The sequence below is a fragment of the Pristiophorus japonicus genome, chromosome 13 (genome assembly GCF_044704955.1).
Source record: "Pristiophorus japonicus isolate sPriJap1 chromosome 13, sPriJap1.hap1, whole genome shotgun sequence".
NCBI lineage: Eukaryota > Metazoa > Chordata > Chondrichthyes > Pristiophoridae > Pristiophorus > Pristiophorus japonicus.
In genome coordinates, this window is record NC_091989.1 from 134796997 (window position 1) to 134812287 (window position 15291).

Genomic DNA, 15291 nt, shown 5'->3' on the forward strand with positions numbered 1-15291 from the left:
AAGTCCTCTTCTTTGGTAAAGAACTGATGCAAAGTACTCGTTTAGTAACTGAGCCGTGCCTTCTGCCTCTACCAATCGATCTCCATTTTGGTCCCTAATTGGTCCCATCACTCTTCTGACAACCCTTTACTGTCAATATGCCTAAACTCCATTCCCTCTCTCTAGTACTGCTCAGTAGGAGACATCGATCTCTAATTGATGCATCTTGCATAGCATCCTGCCGAGTAGTTCAGTTTTAAAATGGTATGGGATATAAACTACATAAGTAATGGGATATATATAAAATATCTAAAGACTACTCATTTACAGTTTTCATAATAATGAACAGGTTTGTGGAATTAAATCCCCAAAGCACCAGTAAAATATCGCAGGATACCATTTAATAAAAATTTAATTTGTCTCGGCATAAACACTCCTATTGTTATAAAACCACAAATCTTCTGACTCACCGTGAACAATGACATGGGAGTTCAAGTAACATATTAAAAGTCTCACAACTGCATGCAATTCTTGTGTCACTATTTGTCTTGCCCGAGTAACACCTGCATACAACCAGAAGCCAAACTATACATACTTACCATTATATTTACCTTTAATTCTCCAAACATTAAGTGGTGCTACTACCCTTCTAAATTTGCATCTGAGCGATGCAGGCCTGCAAAAAGTGCATTTAAAAAAAGTGTATTTTTTATATATTTTTTTCATTTAATATGTGACAGTGTAAAATATCTGGGATGTTGTTTACTTTGTTTCCCACAGGTCTTCCAGAGGCCTCATTTTCAGTTTGTCTGGCAAACAAACAAGCCACCATGCCACTGAAACCCATGCTTTCCATAAGTTTACTTTTGAAATCTTTTCCCGCATTTTTGCTGCAAAAACTTATTTTAGTCTTTTCCTGATCCTAGAATACTTCCTGCCAAAATGTATAGGTCTTACATATAGTGTATATGTCTTGCAAGTGTCACATTTAACATCTGCGTCCTCATTCAGGCTAACATCCCCAGCATTGAAGCACTGACCACACTCTATCAGCTCCGCTGGGCAGGCCACATAGTCTGCATGCCAGACACGAGATTTCCAAAGCAAGTGCTCTACTCAGAGCTCCTTCATGGCAACCGAGCCAAAGGTGAGCAGCGGAAACGCTTCAACGACACCCTCAAAGCCTCCCTGATAAAATCCGACATCCCCACGAACACCTGGGAGTCCCTGGCCCAAGACCGCCCTAAGTGGAGGAAGTGCATCCGAGAGGGCACTGAGCATCTCGAGTCTCAATGCCGAGAGCATGCAGAAATCAAGCACAGACTTCAGAAAGAGCGTGCGGCAAACCAGTCCCACTCACCCCGTCCCTCAACGCCTATCTGTCCCACCTGTGGCTCTCGTATTGGACTATTCAGCCACTAAAGACTTCAGGAGTGGAAGCAAGTCTTCCTCGATTCCGAGGGACTGGCTATGATGATGATGACATTTACTTCATGTGACATAACAGAATATAATTTATTTAGCCGTTGTAAATCTGTGGCAAGATAATACATTGAGCATTATATGACATTCCTACTGTTATAAAAAAAAAATACTGTCCAGCTCAATTAGCAGGAGATTTGCAAATATATTAAAAGTCTTGCAGATAGTACACACTTCCTGTATCATCACACTGACAAGTTTTCCTGTCACTTTGCTGATCTGTCAGAACAGAATTTGACTTAAATCACAATAATTAGTGGCCTTGGTAATACTTTATGCACTACATTGCAGTGCACCAGCTAGTTATAAAACAGTGCATCATTGATTCATTGTGAGTAACCGCATAGGACACCTGCTAGTATAGTTTATCTCCCACTCCGGCCATTATCTCAGGCTTAATCTGACTGTTCACAACCTGTGTTTTGTTCTACCCGAATCTACTCTTCCAACCCCATATACACTCCATCTCAAAGGTTGCCTACTTCCACCTCCGTAATGTAACCTGCCTTTTTCCTCACCTGAGCCCATCTGCTGCTGAAACCTTCACACATGCTTTTCTCACCTTCGCACTCAATTACTTCAATGGCCGACCTCCTATCCTCCACCCTCCATAGATTTTAGGTCATCCAAAATTCTGATTCCCATATCCTGTATTGGACCAAGTCTCGCTTGCCTATCATTTCTGTCCTCACACTACTTGGCCCGCAACACTTCAAATTTAAAATTCTTATCCCTCCATGACCTCACCCCTTCCTTTCTCAGTCACCCACTGCAGCCCTACAACCCAACTCTCCGTCTCTCTGACCCTGCCCACTTGTGCAGACTCAGCTTCCCACCACTGGCAGCCATGCCTTCACCTGCATAGGCCCTACTCTGTGGAATTCCACTCCCTTTTCTCCTTCAAGGCCCTAGATAAAATCCACCTCTGTAACCAAGTTTTGAGTCACCTCTACGAATCTGTCCTTCTTTGGCATGGCCTGTATTTTCTGATTATCCTGTGATGCACCTTGAAACATTCTTCTATGCAAGTTAACAACGCAAATTGTTCTTGCTAAAAAGTAAACTCATAAATAAGCAATAAGGTCCCCTGATGATCTGTGAGTTTATCCAGTTATTATATAGACCACAAGCATCTCCGGTTTGAATCAGAATCTGTGCGGAGTTAGGTGATCTTAGCTGGGGCAACTGCAGGATTGCTCAGGATTAGGGTTTAGAGGGAGATTAAAAAATAAAAATCAATGGGGCAGGGATCCTGCTCCCGATTCCTATCCAGGGTTCCCTGCTAACAGTAAATAGTGGCAAGATCAGGCTTAGCTGTCATATGCCACCACCCCTCCACACTCGAAGAGTCTGGTGACACACCATGAATAATGGTCACTTGGGCTGGATACTGGAGGGTGGCCAAAACCTATGGAACTATATCCAGGCATGCAGCTGGAAAGGAAAGGGGTAGAAAAAGATTTTAAAAAACATTTAAAAAAAGGAGATGCACATTGGGATCGAAGGTATACACAAAATAAATGTACTTAACAGTAGACATACCAAGTACCACAGGGGCAAGTAAGTTATTGCAACAAGAGTGGTTCAGTATGCAAAATATACTAGCATTATGGGCCCAAGTTTCCACATGATTCGCGCCTGATTTTTAGGAGCAACTGGTGGAGAACGGACTATTTTAGAAATCGCAATTCTCCACATTTTTTTTTCTGCAGTTCTAGTCAGGTAGAACAGTTCTAGTTTAGAACAGAATTTTTTCTTCAAAAGGGGGCGTGTCCGGCCACTGACGCCTGATTTGAAAGTTTCCACAGTGAAAATGTACTCCAAACTAAAGTAGAATGGCGCAGTGAAGACTTTTGTAGAACTGAAAAAACCTGTTCGACACATTAAAAAATCAGGCGCAGGTTACAAATTAGGCGCCCAGGACGAGGTGGGGGGGGGGGGGAAGGGAATTCATTAAATTTGACAATAAATCCTTATTTATACTTCTACAAATAAATCCAACCTGAATAAACATTTATAAGCCAAGAAAAGATTAAATAAACCATCTTCCTACCTGTGTGAAAGTGCTTCAGCCAGGGAGAATTCTGCAGCTGTTCGTGCCGCTGAGCGAGAGAGGGAGGGAGAGAGAGAGAGAGAGGGAGGGAGGGAGAGAGAGAGAGAGGGAGGAGAGGGAGAGGGAGGGAGGGAGGAGAGGGAGAGGGAGGGGGGGAGAGAGAGGGAGGGAGGGGGGGGGAGGAGAGGGAGAGGGGAGAGAGAGGGAGGGGGGAGAGAGAGAGGGAGGGGGAGAGAGAGGGAGGGGGAGGAGAGGGAGAGAGGGGGGGGGAGGAGGGGAGAGAGAGAGGGAGGGAGAGGGGAGAGAGCGGGTGTCGGGTCGGGAGGGGGGAGCGGGCCTCGGGTCGGGGAGGGGGGGAGCTCGGGTGTCGGGGCGGGGGGGGGGGGAGCGGGTGTCGGGTGTTGGGTCGGGTCGGGAGAGCGGATGTCGGGTCGGGGCGGGGGGCGGGTCTCGGGTCGGGTCGGGGCGGGGGGGGGGAAGAAAGCGGGTGTTGGGTCGGAGCGGGCGGTGGGGGGGGGGAGCGGGTCTCGGTCGGGAGCGGGTGTCGGATCGGGTCTGGTCGGCGGGGGGGGGGTGTCGGGTCTGGTCGGGCCTGGTCGGGCGGGCGGGGAGCAGGAGCTGGCCGTGGGAGGAGCCTCATTCACGCAGCCCCAGTGAGGCCATTCAGCCAGGGCGAGGGGCTGCGTGCTTCGGGCCCCTCCCACAGTTCAGCGCCTGGAGCTACTGCACTTGCGTGCCGACTGTAGCGCGCATGTGCAGAGGTCTCGGCACTGTTTTCAGCGCAGGGACCTGGCTCCGCCCCCCCCACAGCTCGTGCCGGCTGCGCCGAGTGCCACAGGACCTGTAAGTCGGTGGAGACTACCGAGGATTTTTTTAGGCGCCGTTTTAGGCGCGAAAAACGGGCGCCCAGCTCGGAGGGGCGCCCGTTTTTTTTCTTGTGGAAACTTGGGCCCTATATTTGTACAAGGTTATTGTCATTTTTGAAAAGTTCTATGTAATACTGCAACAATTTTTATGTGGACTTACCACTGAGGCATTTGAAAGAGAATGACAAATGATGCCTAATGAACCTAATGCAAGTCAATAAAATGTTGATGGGTTAAAATAAATTTAGAAATGGTGGATGCTGGTAGTTTCTAAACTCTAAACCAATACTGTCTCTATGTTTTATAAAAAAAAAGTTTAGACAATGACCTGGTAGAGGCATAAACTATCAAGAGTAAATCACTGTTATGAACAACTCATCACAAATTCAACCAAATAGATTATTACATCATTACTTGTACTTTACAAATGTTACCTTGTTGGCAAGTATAGGCCAGTGCTAAAACTTCCAAATATCTGCACCTGAAATATAATTTATTTAGTATCAGTTAAATGGTATACATTAGAATCACAGTAAAATCATGTGTGACTAACTATATAATGTGTTGGCATTTACTGCCCACTAGTGGCTACAGTGGAGTTTTGAACAATTATCTATAGCATTACAAAACAAAATCGATTAAGAGAAAAAGTGGTTCAAGATCAAACTGACATTTTCGAGCAGATGCTGGAAGCACCACACGCTAAAGTACAAAATACACCACTGGCACAAAATAGTGAACAAAACGGGTGTCTGTTCGAGACTTTCCATAAGAAGTAACACTGCTTTTTGTCTAACAAAAATAAGCGAGCTGTGAGACTGAAAATATTCAGCAGTAAATTACTGAAGAAGAATTTTCAACTGTACATTAAATTAACATTTCAACAGATATTCTTTGAAATCAACAAACAGCTCATACACTTCTATATATGAACCATACTTCTGCTATCCTTGATAATATTAATGTCCCCCTTTAGTACTTACATCTGCACTGGGCCAGAGTTCTTTGATGACACTTTCTATTCTGTCAACAACCTCCATCCGCATTTTTGCCTCCTCCTGTCGAGGTGACATGTAGTTGTAGAAATCAATAATTTCTTCATGAAGTCTGAAATGTTTCAATAAAAAATATTTTTTAGTATACTGCTGTTCTACAATACAATCTAATGCTCCTTCGATAGCAGAAGAAGCATGCGTCAAATCAGGCTCCCCGCCCACCCTTTCCTTCAACCACTGTCTGTCCCACCTGTGACAGGGACTGCAAGTCCCACAGTGGACTCCTCAGTCACCTGAGAACTCACTTTTAGAGTGGAAGCAAGTCATCCTCGACTCCGAGGGACTACCTATGATGATGACGCCAATCTAATGACTTTTGTAAATGCTTTTAGAAAGTTAAGAGTGGGAAAAAAGTGATCGACACGAAAGAGAAAGCCAAACTCCTTGAAGGCAGATTTAGTCCTAATCCCATGTACTTGTCTTGTTTCTATATCCTTGTCCACCACCCACCCGACTTCCTTCAACCATCTATGTAACCTATTCTTAAATGTTGACATGGTCTCTGCTTCAATCACAAACTCCAGACCATCCCACAACCTTACAACTTGGTGTAAAAAAGGTTTCTCTTGCTCTCCGTTCTAAATCTTGTATGTAATCTTGTACCCATGTGCCCTCATTGAAACTCTTCAAAACAGTCCCTGTACCATTCCGCCATAACTTTAAATACCCTTCATAACTTTAAACACAACTATCAAATCATTCCATAATCTCCTCTATTCTAACATAGACAGCCCTAATTTTTCCAAGTCTTCATATTTGTATTTTCTCATACAAGACAGCATCTGATGAATCTGCACTGTATTCTCTTTATTGTCTCAACATTCTTCATATAGCATGGAGCCCAAACAGCACAAGGTGGTCCAATGCCAACCTTACTAAGGTTTTACATAGATTGATCATTACATCTCAACTTGTACATTGTCTACCTTTTGTTATAAATCCCCACTATTCCATTAACTTTTTTTATGATCTTATCCACTTGGTGATGCTTTTAATATCTTGTGGGACTGAACCATCAAATTTCTCTTCTCTTCCACATCCATCAATCTTTAGAGAAGATAGCAAAGCCAAGAATGTTCAAAGATAATGGGCCTGAAATTGCGCTCCCCATGGACACATTTAAGGTGCGCACGCGCCCATGGGGTCCCCTCAAGTTCCGAGTTTAGGCATGTGAAGCGCATGCACCAGGATGGGTGATGTATCAGTGCTGCAACATGTGGGAGCTGGTGGACCTCATGGCCACGTCTGTGGTAAGCATCTGCAGCTTGAGGAACTTCGGCTCCGCATTGATGAGCTGGAGTCCAAGCTGCAGACACTGCGACACATCAGGGAGGGGGAGAGTTACCTGGACACTGTGTTCCAGGGGGTAGTCACACAGCTTGGGTTAACTAACTCATATTTGGCTAGCGGTCAAGGACAGGAGAGTGTGACGACGAGTCAGGAAGGTATCGGGGTCCAGGAGGTAGTGATGGAGGAGCCTCGACCCTTGCTCTTGTCCAACAGGTTCGAGGCTCTTACTCCGTGTGGACGAGAGCAGGGACTGCAGGGAGGATGAGCAAAGTGATCACAGCACCGTGGTACAGGAGGCCATTCAAGCGGGGGCAGTAAAAAAAAACATTGTAATAGTAGGGGAGAGTATCATTAGGGGGATAGATACTGTTCTCTGCAGGTGTGAGCCTGAGCCCCGCTGTTTTGCTTGCCCGATGCCAGGGCTAAGGACATCTCCTCAAGGCTGGAGAGGAACTTGGAGTGGGAGGGGGTAAATCCAGTTGTCGTGGTCCACGTGGATAACGATGACATAGATAGGACAGACAAGAAGGTTCTTCTGAGAGATTATGAGCAGCTAGGGGCCAAATTAAAAAGCAGAACCTCAAAAGGTAATAATCTCTGGATTACTAGCTGAGCCACGAGCAAATTTACATAGATTAAATAAGATCAGAGAGCTAAACTCGTGGCTCAAAGACTGGTGTGGGAGAAATGGGTTTTGGTTCCTGGGGCACTGGGACCAGTACTGGGCTAAGAGGGAGATGTTCCGTTGGGACGGACTCCACTTGGAACATGCTGGGACTAGGGTCCTGGCAAACTGAATAACTAGGGTTGCAGAGAGAGCTTTAAACTAATTAGTGGGGGGGGGGGGGGGACGGTTCAGGTGAGCAGAAACCTAAAAGCTCAAAGAACAAGATGAAGGCAATGTGCAAAGTTAAAACACATAGGATTGGGGGTAGTGTACTGACGTGGATTGAGAACTGGTTGGCAGACAGGAAGCAAAGAGTAGGAGTAAATGGGTACTTTTCAGAATGGCAGGTAGTGACTAGTGGGGTACCGCAAGGTTCTGTGCTGGGGCCCCAGCTGTTTACATTGTACATTAATGATTTAGACGAGGGGATTAAATGTAGTATCTCCAAATTTGCAGATGACACTAAGTTGGGTGGCAGTGTGAGCTGCGAGGAGGATGCTATGAGGCTGCAGAGTGACTTGGATAGGTTAGGTGAGTGGGCAAATGCATGGCAGATGAAGTCTTATGTGGATAAATGTGAGGTTATCCACTTTGGTGGTAAAAACAGAGAGACAGACTATTATCTGAATGGTGACAGATTAGGAAAAGGGGAGGTGCAACGAGACCTGGGTGTCATGGTACATCAGTCATTGAAGGGTGGCATGCAGGTACAGCAGGCAGTTAAGAAAGCAAATGGCATGTTGGCCTTCATAGCGAGGGGATTTGAGTACAGGGGCAGGGAGGTGTTACTACAGTTGTGCAGGGCCTTGGTGAGGCCACACCTGGAGTATTGTGTACAGTTTTGGTCTCCTAACTTGAGGAAGGACATTCTTGCTATTGAGGGAGTGCAGTGAAGATTCACCAGGCTGATTCCCGGGATGGCGGGACTGACCTATCAAGAAAGACTGGATCAACTGGGCTTGTATTCACTGGAGTTCAGAAGAATGAGAGGGGATCTCATAGAAACGTTTAAAATTCTGACGGGTTTAGACAGGTTAGATGCAGGAAGAATGTTCCCAATGTTGGGGAAGTCCAGAACCAGCGGTCACAGTCTAAGGATAAGGGGTAAGCCATTTAGGACCGAGATGAGGAGAAACTTCTTCACCCAGAGAGTGGTGAACCTGTGGAATTCTCTACCACAAAGTTGTTGAGGCCAATTCACTAAATATATTCAAAAAGGAGTTAGATGTAGTCCTTACTACTAGGGGGATCAAGAGGTATGGCGAGAAAGCAGGAATGGGGTACTGAAGTCGCATGTTCAGCCATGAACTCATTGAATGGCGGTGCAGGCTCGAAGGGCCGAATGGCCTACTTCTGCACCTATTTTCTATGTTTCTATGTTTAATGGAGCAAGGTAGCATTGGAAAAATGAAAACCAGAGCATGACAGGAAGGGACAGAATTTATAAGCATAACAGTGCGTCAGAAACTGGGGCCATAGCAGGAGAAAATGGGAAGAAAACACATTTAAAAAGCTCTTTATCTGAATGCACGCAGCATTCGTAACAAATTAGATGAACTGTTGGCACAAATAGGTATGATCTGGTAGCCATAGCAGAGATGTGGTTGCAAGGTGACCAGGACTGGGAACTAAACATTCAGGGGTACTTGACAATTCGGAAGGAGAGACAGAAAGGAAAAGGAGATGGGGCAGCTCTGTTGATAAAGGATGGAATCACTGCAACAGTGAGAAACAATATTGGCTCAAACGATCAGGATTTGAAACAGTTTGGGTGGAGATAAGGAATAATAAGGGGGAAAAGTCACTGGTGGGCGTAGTCTATAGGCCCCCTAACAGTAGCAACTCTGTTGGTCGGAGTATAAACCAAAAAATAGTGGGGGCTTGTGAAAAGAGAACAGCAATAATCATGGGTGATTTTAACCTCCATATTGATTGGACAAATCCAATTGGTCAGGGTAGCCATGAGGAAGAGTTCATAGAGTGCATATGGGACAGGTTCCTTGAGCTATATGTAACGGAACCAACCCGGGTTATCTTGGATCTGGTCCGGTGTAATGAGACAGGATTAATAAGCAATCTCCTAGTAAAGGATCCCCTTGGAATGAGTGATCATAGCATGGTTGAATTTCAAAGTCAGATGGAGGACGAAAAAGTTGGCTCTCAAACCAGCGTACTAAGCATAAATAAAGGAGACTACAAAGGTATTAAGGGCGGAGTTGGCTAAAGTGGACTGGGAAAATAGATTAAAGTGTAGGACAGTTGATGAACAGTGACATACATTTAAGGAGCTATTTCATAACTCTCAAGAAAAATATATTCCAGTGAGGAGGAAAGGGTGTAACTGACTGCAAAAGCTTCTATAAATATGTGAAGAGAAGAAGATTAGAAAAGACAAACGTAGGTCCCTTGCAGTCGGATTTAGGTGAATTTATAATGGGGAACAAAGAAATGGCAGACCAATTGAACCAATACTTTGGTTCTGTCTTCACAAAGGAAGACACAAATAACCTTCTGAATGTACCAGGGGACAGTGGGTCTGGTGAGATTGAGGAACTGAAAGATATCCTTATTAGGCAGGAAATTGTGTTCGGGAAATTGATGGGATTAAAAGGCCGATAAATGCCCGGGTCCTGATAGTCTGCATCCCAGAGTACTTAAGGAAGTGGCCCTAGAAATAGTGGATGCATTGGTGATCATTTTCCAACAATCTATCGACTCTGAATCAGTTCCTATGGACTGGAGGGTAGCTAATGCAACGCCACTTTTTTAAAAAAAGGAGGGAGAGAAAGCAGGTAATTATAGACCGGTTAGCCTGAAATCAGTAGCAGGGAAAATGTTGGAATCAATCATTAAGGATGAAATAGCAGCCCATTTGGAAATCAGTGACAGGATCGGTCCAAGTCAGCATGGATTTATGAAAGGGAAATCATGCTTGACGAATCTTCTGGAATTTTTTGAGGATGTAACTAGTAGAGTGGACAAGGGAGAACCAGTGGATGTGGTGTATTTGGACTTTCAAAAGGGTTTTGACAAGGTCCCGCACAAGAGATTGGTGTACAAAATCAAAGCGCATGGTATTGGGGGTAATGTACTGACATGGATAGGGAACTGGTTGGCAGACAGGAAGCAGAGAGTCGGGATAAACCGGTTCTTTTCAGAATGGCAGGCAGTTACTAGTGGGGTGCCGCAGGGCTCAGTGCTGGGGCCCCAGCTCTTTACAATATAATTAACGATTTGGATGAAGGAATAGTGTGTAATATCTCCAAGTTTGCGGATGACACTAAACTGGGTGGCGGTGTGAGCTGTGAGGAGGACGCTAAGAGGCTGCAGGATGACTTGGACAGATTAGGTGAGTGGGCAAATACATGACAGATGCAGTATAATGTGGATAAATGTGAGGTTATCCATTTTGGGGGCAAAAACACGAAGGCAGAATTGCGGCAGACTAGAAAAAGGGCAGTTGCAACGAGACCTGGGTGTCATGGTTCATCAGTCACTGAAAGTGGGCATGCGGGTACAGCAGGCGGTAAAGGCGGCAAATGGTATGTTGGCCTTCATAGCTAGGGGATTTGAATATAGCAGCAGGGAGGTCTTACTGGAGTTGTACAGGGCCTTAGTGAGGCCTCATCTGAAATATTGCGTTCAGTTTTGGTCTCCTAGTCTGAGGAAGGACGTTCTTGCTATTGAGGGAGTGCAGCGAAGGTTCACCAGACTGATTCCAGGGATGGCTGGGCTGTCATATGAGAAGAGATTGGATCAACTGGGCCTTTATTCACTGGCGTTTAGAAGGATGAGAGGGGATCTCATAGAAACATATAAGATTCTGACGGGACTGGACAGGTTGGATGCGGGAAGAATGTTCTCGATCTTGGGGAAGTCCAGAACCAGGGGACATAGTCTTAGGATAAGGGGTAGGCCATTTAGGACTGAGACGAGGAGAAACTTCTTCACTCAGAGTTATTGACCTGTGGAATTCCCTACCGCAGAGAGTTGTTGATGCCAGTTCATTGGATATATTCAAGAGGGAGTTAGATATTGACCTTACGGTTAAGGGGATCAAGGGGTATGGAGAGAAAGCAGGAAAGGGGTACTGAAAGAATGATCAGCCATGATCTTATGGAATGGCGGTGCACCTATTTTCTATGTTGCTAAAAGATCCGTGGCTAACTAAAGAAATAAAGGATGGTATCCAATTAAAAACAAGGGCCTACAAAGTGGGAGGGCATAAGGTTGGGAAGCATTTAAAAGCCAGCAAAGAACAACTAAAAGAAAAATGATTAAGAAAGGGAAGATAGACTATGAAAGTAAACTAGCACGAAATATAAAAGTAGATAGCAAGTGTTTCTACAGGTATATAAAAAGGAAGAGTGGCTAAAGTAAATGTTGGTCCATTAGAGGACGAAACCAGGGAATTAGTGATGGGGAACATGGAGAGGGAAGAAACTCTGAACAAATATTTTATCAGTTTTTACAGTAGAGGACACTAAAAATATCCCAACAGTGGATAATCAAGTGGTTATGGGGGCGGGGCGGGGGGAGTGGGGGGGGAGGAACTTAACACAATCACAATCATTAAGGAGGTGGTACTCAGTAAGATAATGGGACTAAAGGTGGATAAATCCCTTGGACTTGATGGCTTGCATCCTAGGGTCTTAAGAGAAGTAGCGGCAAAGATAATGGATGCATTGGTTGTAATTTACCAAAATTCCCTGGATTCTGGGGCGGTCCCAGCAGATGGGAAAACTGCAAATGTAACACCCCATTTTAAAAAAGGAGGCAAACAAAAAGCAGGAAACTATAGATCAGTTACCCTAACATCTATGGTTGAGAAAATGTTGGAGTCCATGATTAAAGAAGCAGTAGCAGGACATTTGGAAAAGCATAATTCAGTCAGGCAGTCAGCATGGATTTTTGAAAGGGATGTCATGTTTGACAAATTTGCTGGAATTCTTTGAGGATCTAACGAACACGGTGGATAAAGGGGAACCAGTGGAAGTGGTGTATTTGGACTTCCAGAAGGCATTTGACAAGGTGCCACATAAAAGGTTATTGCACAAGATAAAAGTTCACGGGATTGGGGGTAATATATTAGCATGGATAGAGGATTGGCTAACTAACAGAAAACAGAGAGTCGGGATGAATGGTTCATTCTCGGGTTGGCAATCAATAACTAGTGGGGTGCCACAGGGATCGGTTCTGGGACTCCAACTATTTACAATCTATATTAACGACTTAGATGAAGGGACAGAGTATAACGTAGACAAGTTTGCCGACAATACAAAATGGGAGGAAAAGCAATGTGTGAGGAGGACACAAAAAACCTGCGAAAGGACATAGACAGGCTAAGTGAGTGGGCAAAAATTTGGCAGATGGAATATAATGCTGGAAAGTGTGAGGTTATGCACTTTGGCAGAAAAAAAAATTGAAGAGCAAGTTATTATTTAAATGGAGAAAAATTGCAAAGTGCTGCAGCACAGCGGGACCTGAGAGTCCTGGTGCATGAAACACAAAAGATTAGTATGCAGGTACGGCAAGCGATCAGGAAGGTCAATAGAATCTTGGCCTTTATTGCAACGGGGATGGAGTATAAAAGCAGGGAAGTCTTGCTACAGTTATACAGGGTATTGGTGAGGCCACACCTGGAATACTGCATACAGTTTTGGTTTCCATATTTAAGAAAGGATATACTTGCTTTGGAGGCAGTTCAGAGAAGGTTCAATAGTTTGATTCCGGAGATGAGGGGGTTGACTTATGAGGAAAGGTTGAGTAGGTTGGGCCTCTACTCATTGGAATTCAGAAGAATGAGAGGTGATCTTATTGAAACATATGATTATGAGGGGGCTTGACAAGGTGGATGCAGAGAGGATGTTTCCACTGATAGGGGAGATTAGAACTCGGGGGCACAATCTTAGGATAAGGAGTCTCCCATTTAAAACTATGAGGAGAAATTTCTTCTGAGGGTTGTAAATCTGCAGAATTCGCTGCCTCAAAGAGCTGTGGAAGCTGGGTCATTGAATAAATTTACAGAGAGAGATAGTTTCTTAACCGCTAAGAGAATAAGGGGTTATGGGGAGCGGGCAGAGAAGTGGACCCGAGTCCATGATCGGATCAGCCATGATCTTATTGAATGGTGGAGCAGACTCGAGGGGACAAATGACCTACTCCTGCTCCTATTTCTTATGTTCTTATGTTTTAATAACAAGTTTTCTAACGTTTGTTCCAGTTAGTTACTTAAAGGAAAATACTTGCTCTGCAGTTTCCATGTTAAGCTACTAGATTAGTTGGACTAAAGTAGGGGCAGAGGCGAGCAACATTAGAGGTGGAAGTAGGAGATATTTGTGATGGAAAAGGAATGGGGTTGAAAGCTTAACTCAGTGTCAAACAAGACATGAAGGGTGTGAACAGACTGGTTGAAGCTGGGACAGTGCCAGAAAGTCTATGGCAAGGTTTCAGAGTTTGCAGATAGGTACAATATCCGAAATCTAGTCCTTGCCAGTTTTGGGGTTTTTTTGAATTTCGGACAAGAATATCAATAGTCTGAAATCCGGAATCCTCGACCGAATCTGTGTCGGGTTTTGAGCGGCGAGGTCCTAAATCCAGCACGGATTTGGTCGAGGATTCCGGATTTCAGACTATTGATTTTCTTGTCTGAAATCCGGAATCCTTGCCAGATTTCGGGTTTTGCCAGATTTCGCAACTCACTTCTCAACAATTCAAGTCACTCCTTGCCGCCCGCCATTTTTTTTTAAATTGGTAAGTAGCCTCCTTATTCCTCCAACCAAACTGAACCACCCCACTGTTGGCCGCCTGAGAAATGTCCAGTTTTCAGACAATAATTCCGGATTCTGGACGACTCCATCAGCTATGTGCAAAACGGTCAGTTTTCAGACCATTCCGGTTTTCGGAGTTCTGGATTCAGGACATTGCACCTGTACCTCCTATACTACCCTGATACCATCTTAATGCCAATATATTACTAGCAAGTCCTATTCTAACAATAGGGCATTTCAATTTTCTATGGTGATCTTATGTCCCTAATTTAGTTAATACAGAGAAAATTGCTGTAAAACATAATTCCTCAGTAAAACATTTTATTCCTGCCATATAGCAATGATATTGATTGTACTCTCGCCATAACTGCTTTTAAACCAAAACTTTTCCTTTCACATGGACAGCAAAAAACATGTGCATGCAGAATGCTAAACTTTGAATATCTGCACAATACTACCAACATAATCAGGTTGGTAAAGCACCAGAGCATCCTATTTTTATTAAAACTACTTGCTTTGGTACAAGTCCTATTACCTAAATGGGAAACATCTGTCTTAGAGGGCTTGACAGGGTAGATGCAGAGAGGATGTTTCCCCACGTGGGGAATCTAGAACTAGGGAGCATAGTTTCAGAATAAGGGGTCGCCCATTTGAAACGGAGATGGAGGAATTGCTTTTTACAGAGGCTCGTGAATCTGTGGAATTCTCTACCCTAGAGAGCTGTGGAGGCTGGGACATTGAATATATTTACGGTGGAGCTAGACAGATTTTTGAACGTTAATGGAGTCAAGGGTTATGGGGACGGGCAGGAAAGTGGAGTTGAGGCCAAGATCAGATCAACCATGATCTTATTGAATGCAGAGCAGGCTCGAGGGGCCGACTGGTCTACTCCTGCTCCTATCTCTTATGTTCTTATACAGCACATCAGTGTCCAAAAGGTTATGCCTCGCTGGTGGTGTACAAGTTCCAAACCACAATTCCCTACACAGATGGTTCACAATTTCAACCATGCAGTCAACTTTTGCACACCTCCAAATAACTAACCCAACAAATGTTAGTAGCCATCTGACAATAGGTTGCCTGCTCCTCTTTTCAGCAAAGGAATGGAAAATGGCAATGATCACTATGA

General features: G+C 44.5%; 1 protein-coding gene across 1 annotated transcript in view; it reads right to left on the reverse strand.

Moving 5' to 3' along the window:
* Window positions 1-15291, reverse strand: part of tent4b (terminal nucleotidyltransferase 4B) — a 70161-nt gene that overhangs the window by 40849 nt on the left and 14021 nt on the right. The window contains exons 2-3 of the mRNA XM_070898027.1: window positions 5364-5487; window positions 4815-4861 (exon numbers count right to left, since the gene is read on the reverse strand). Of these exons, the coding sequence (XP_070754128.1) occupies window positions 4815-4861; window positions 5364-5487 (171 nt within the window). The remainder of the gene's footprint in view (window positions 1-4814; window positions 4862-5363; window positions 5488-15291) is intronic.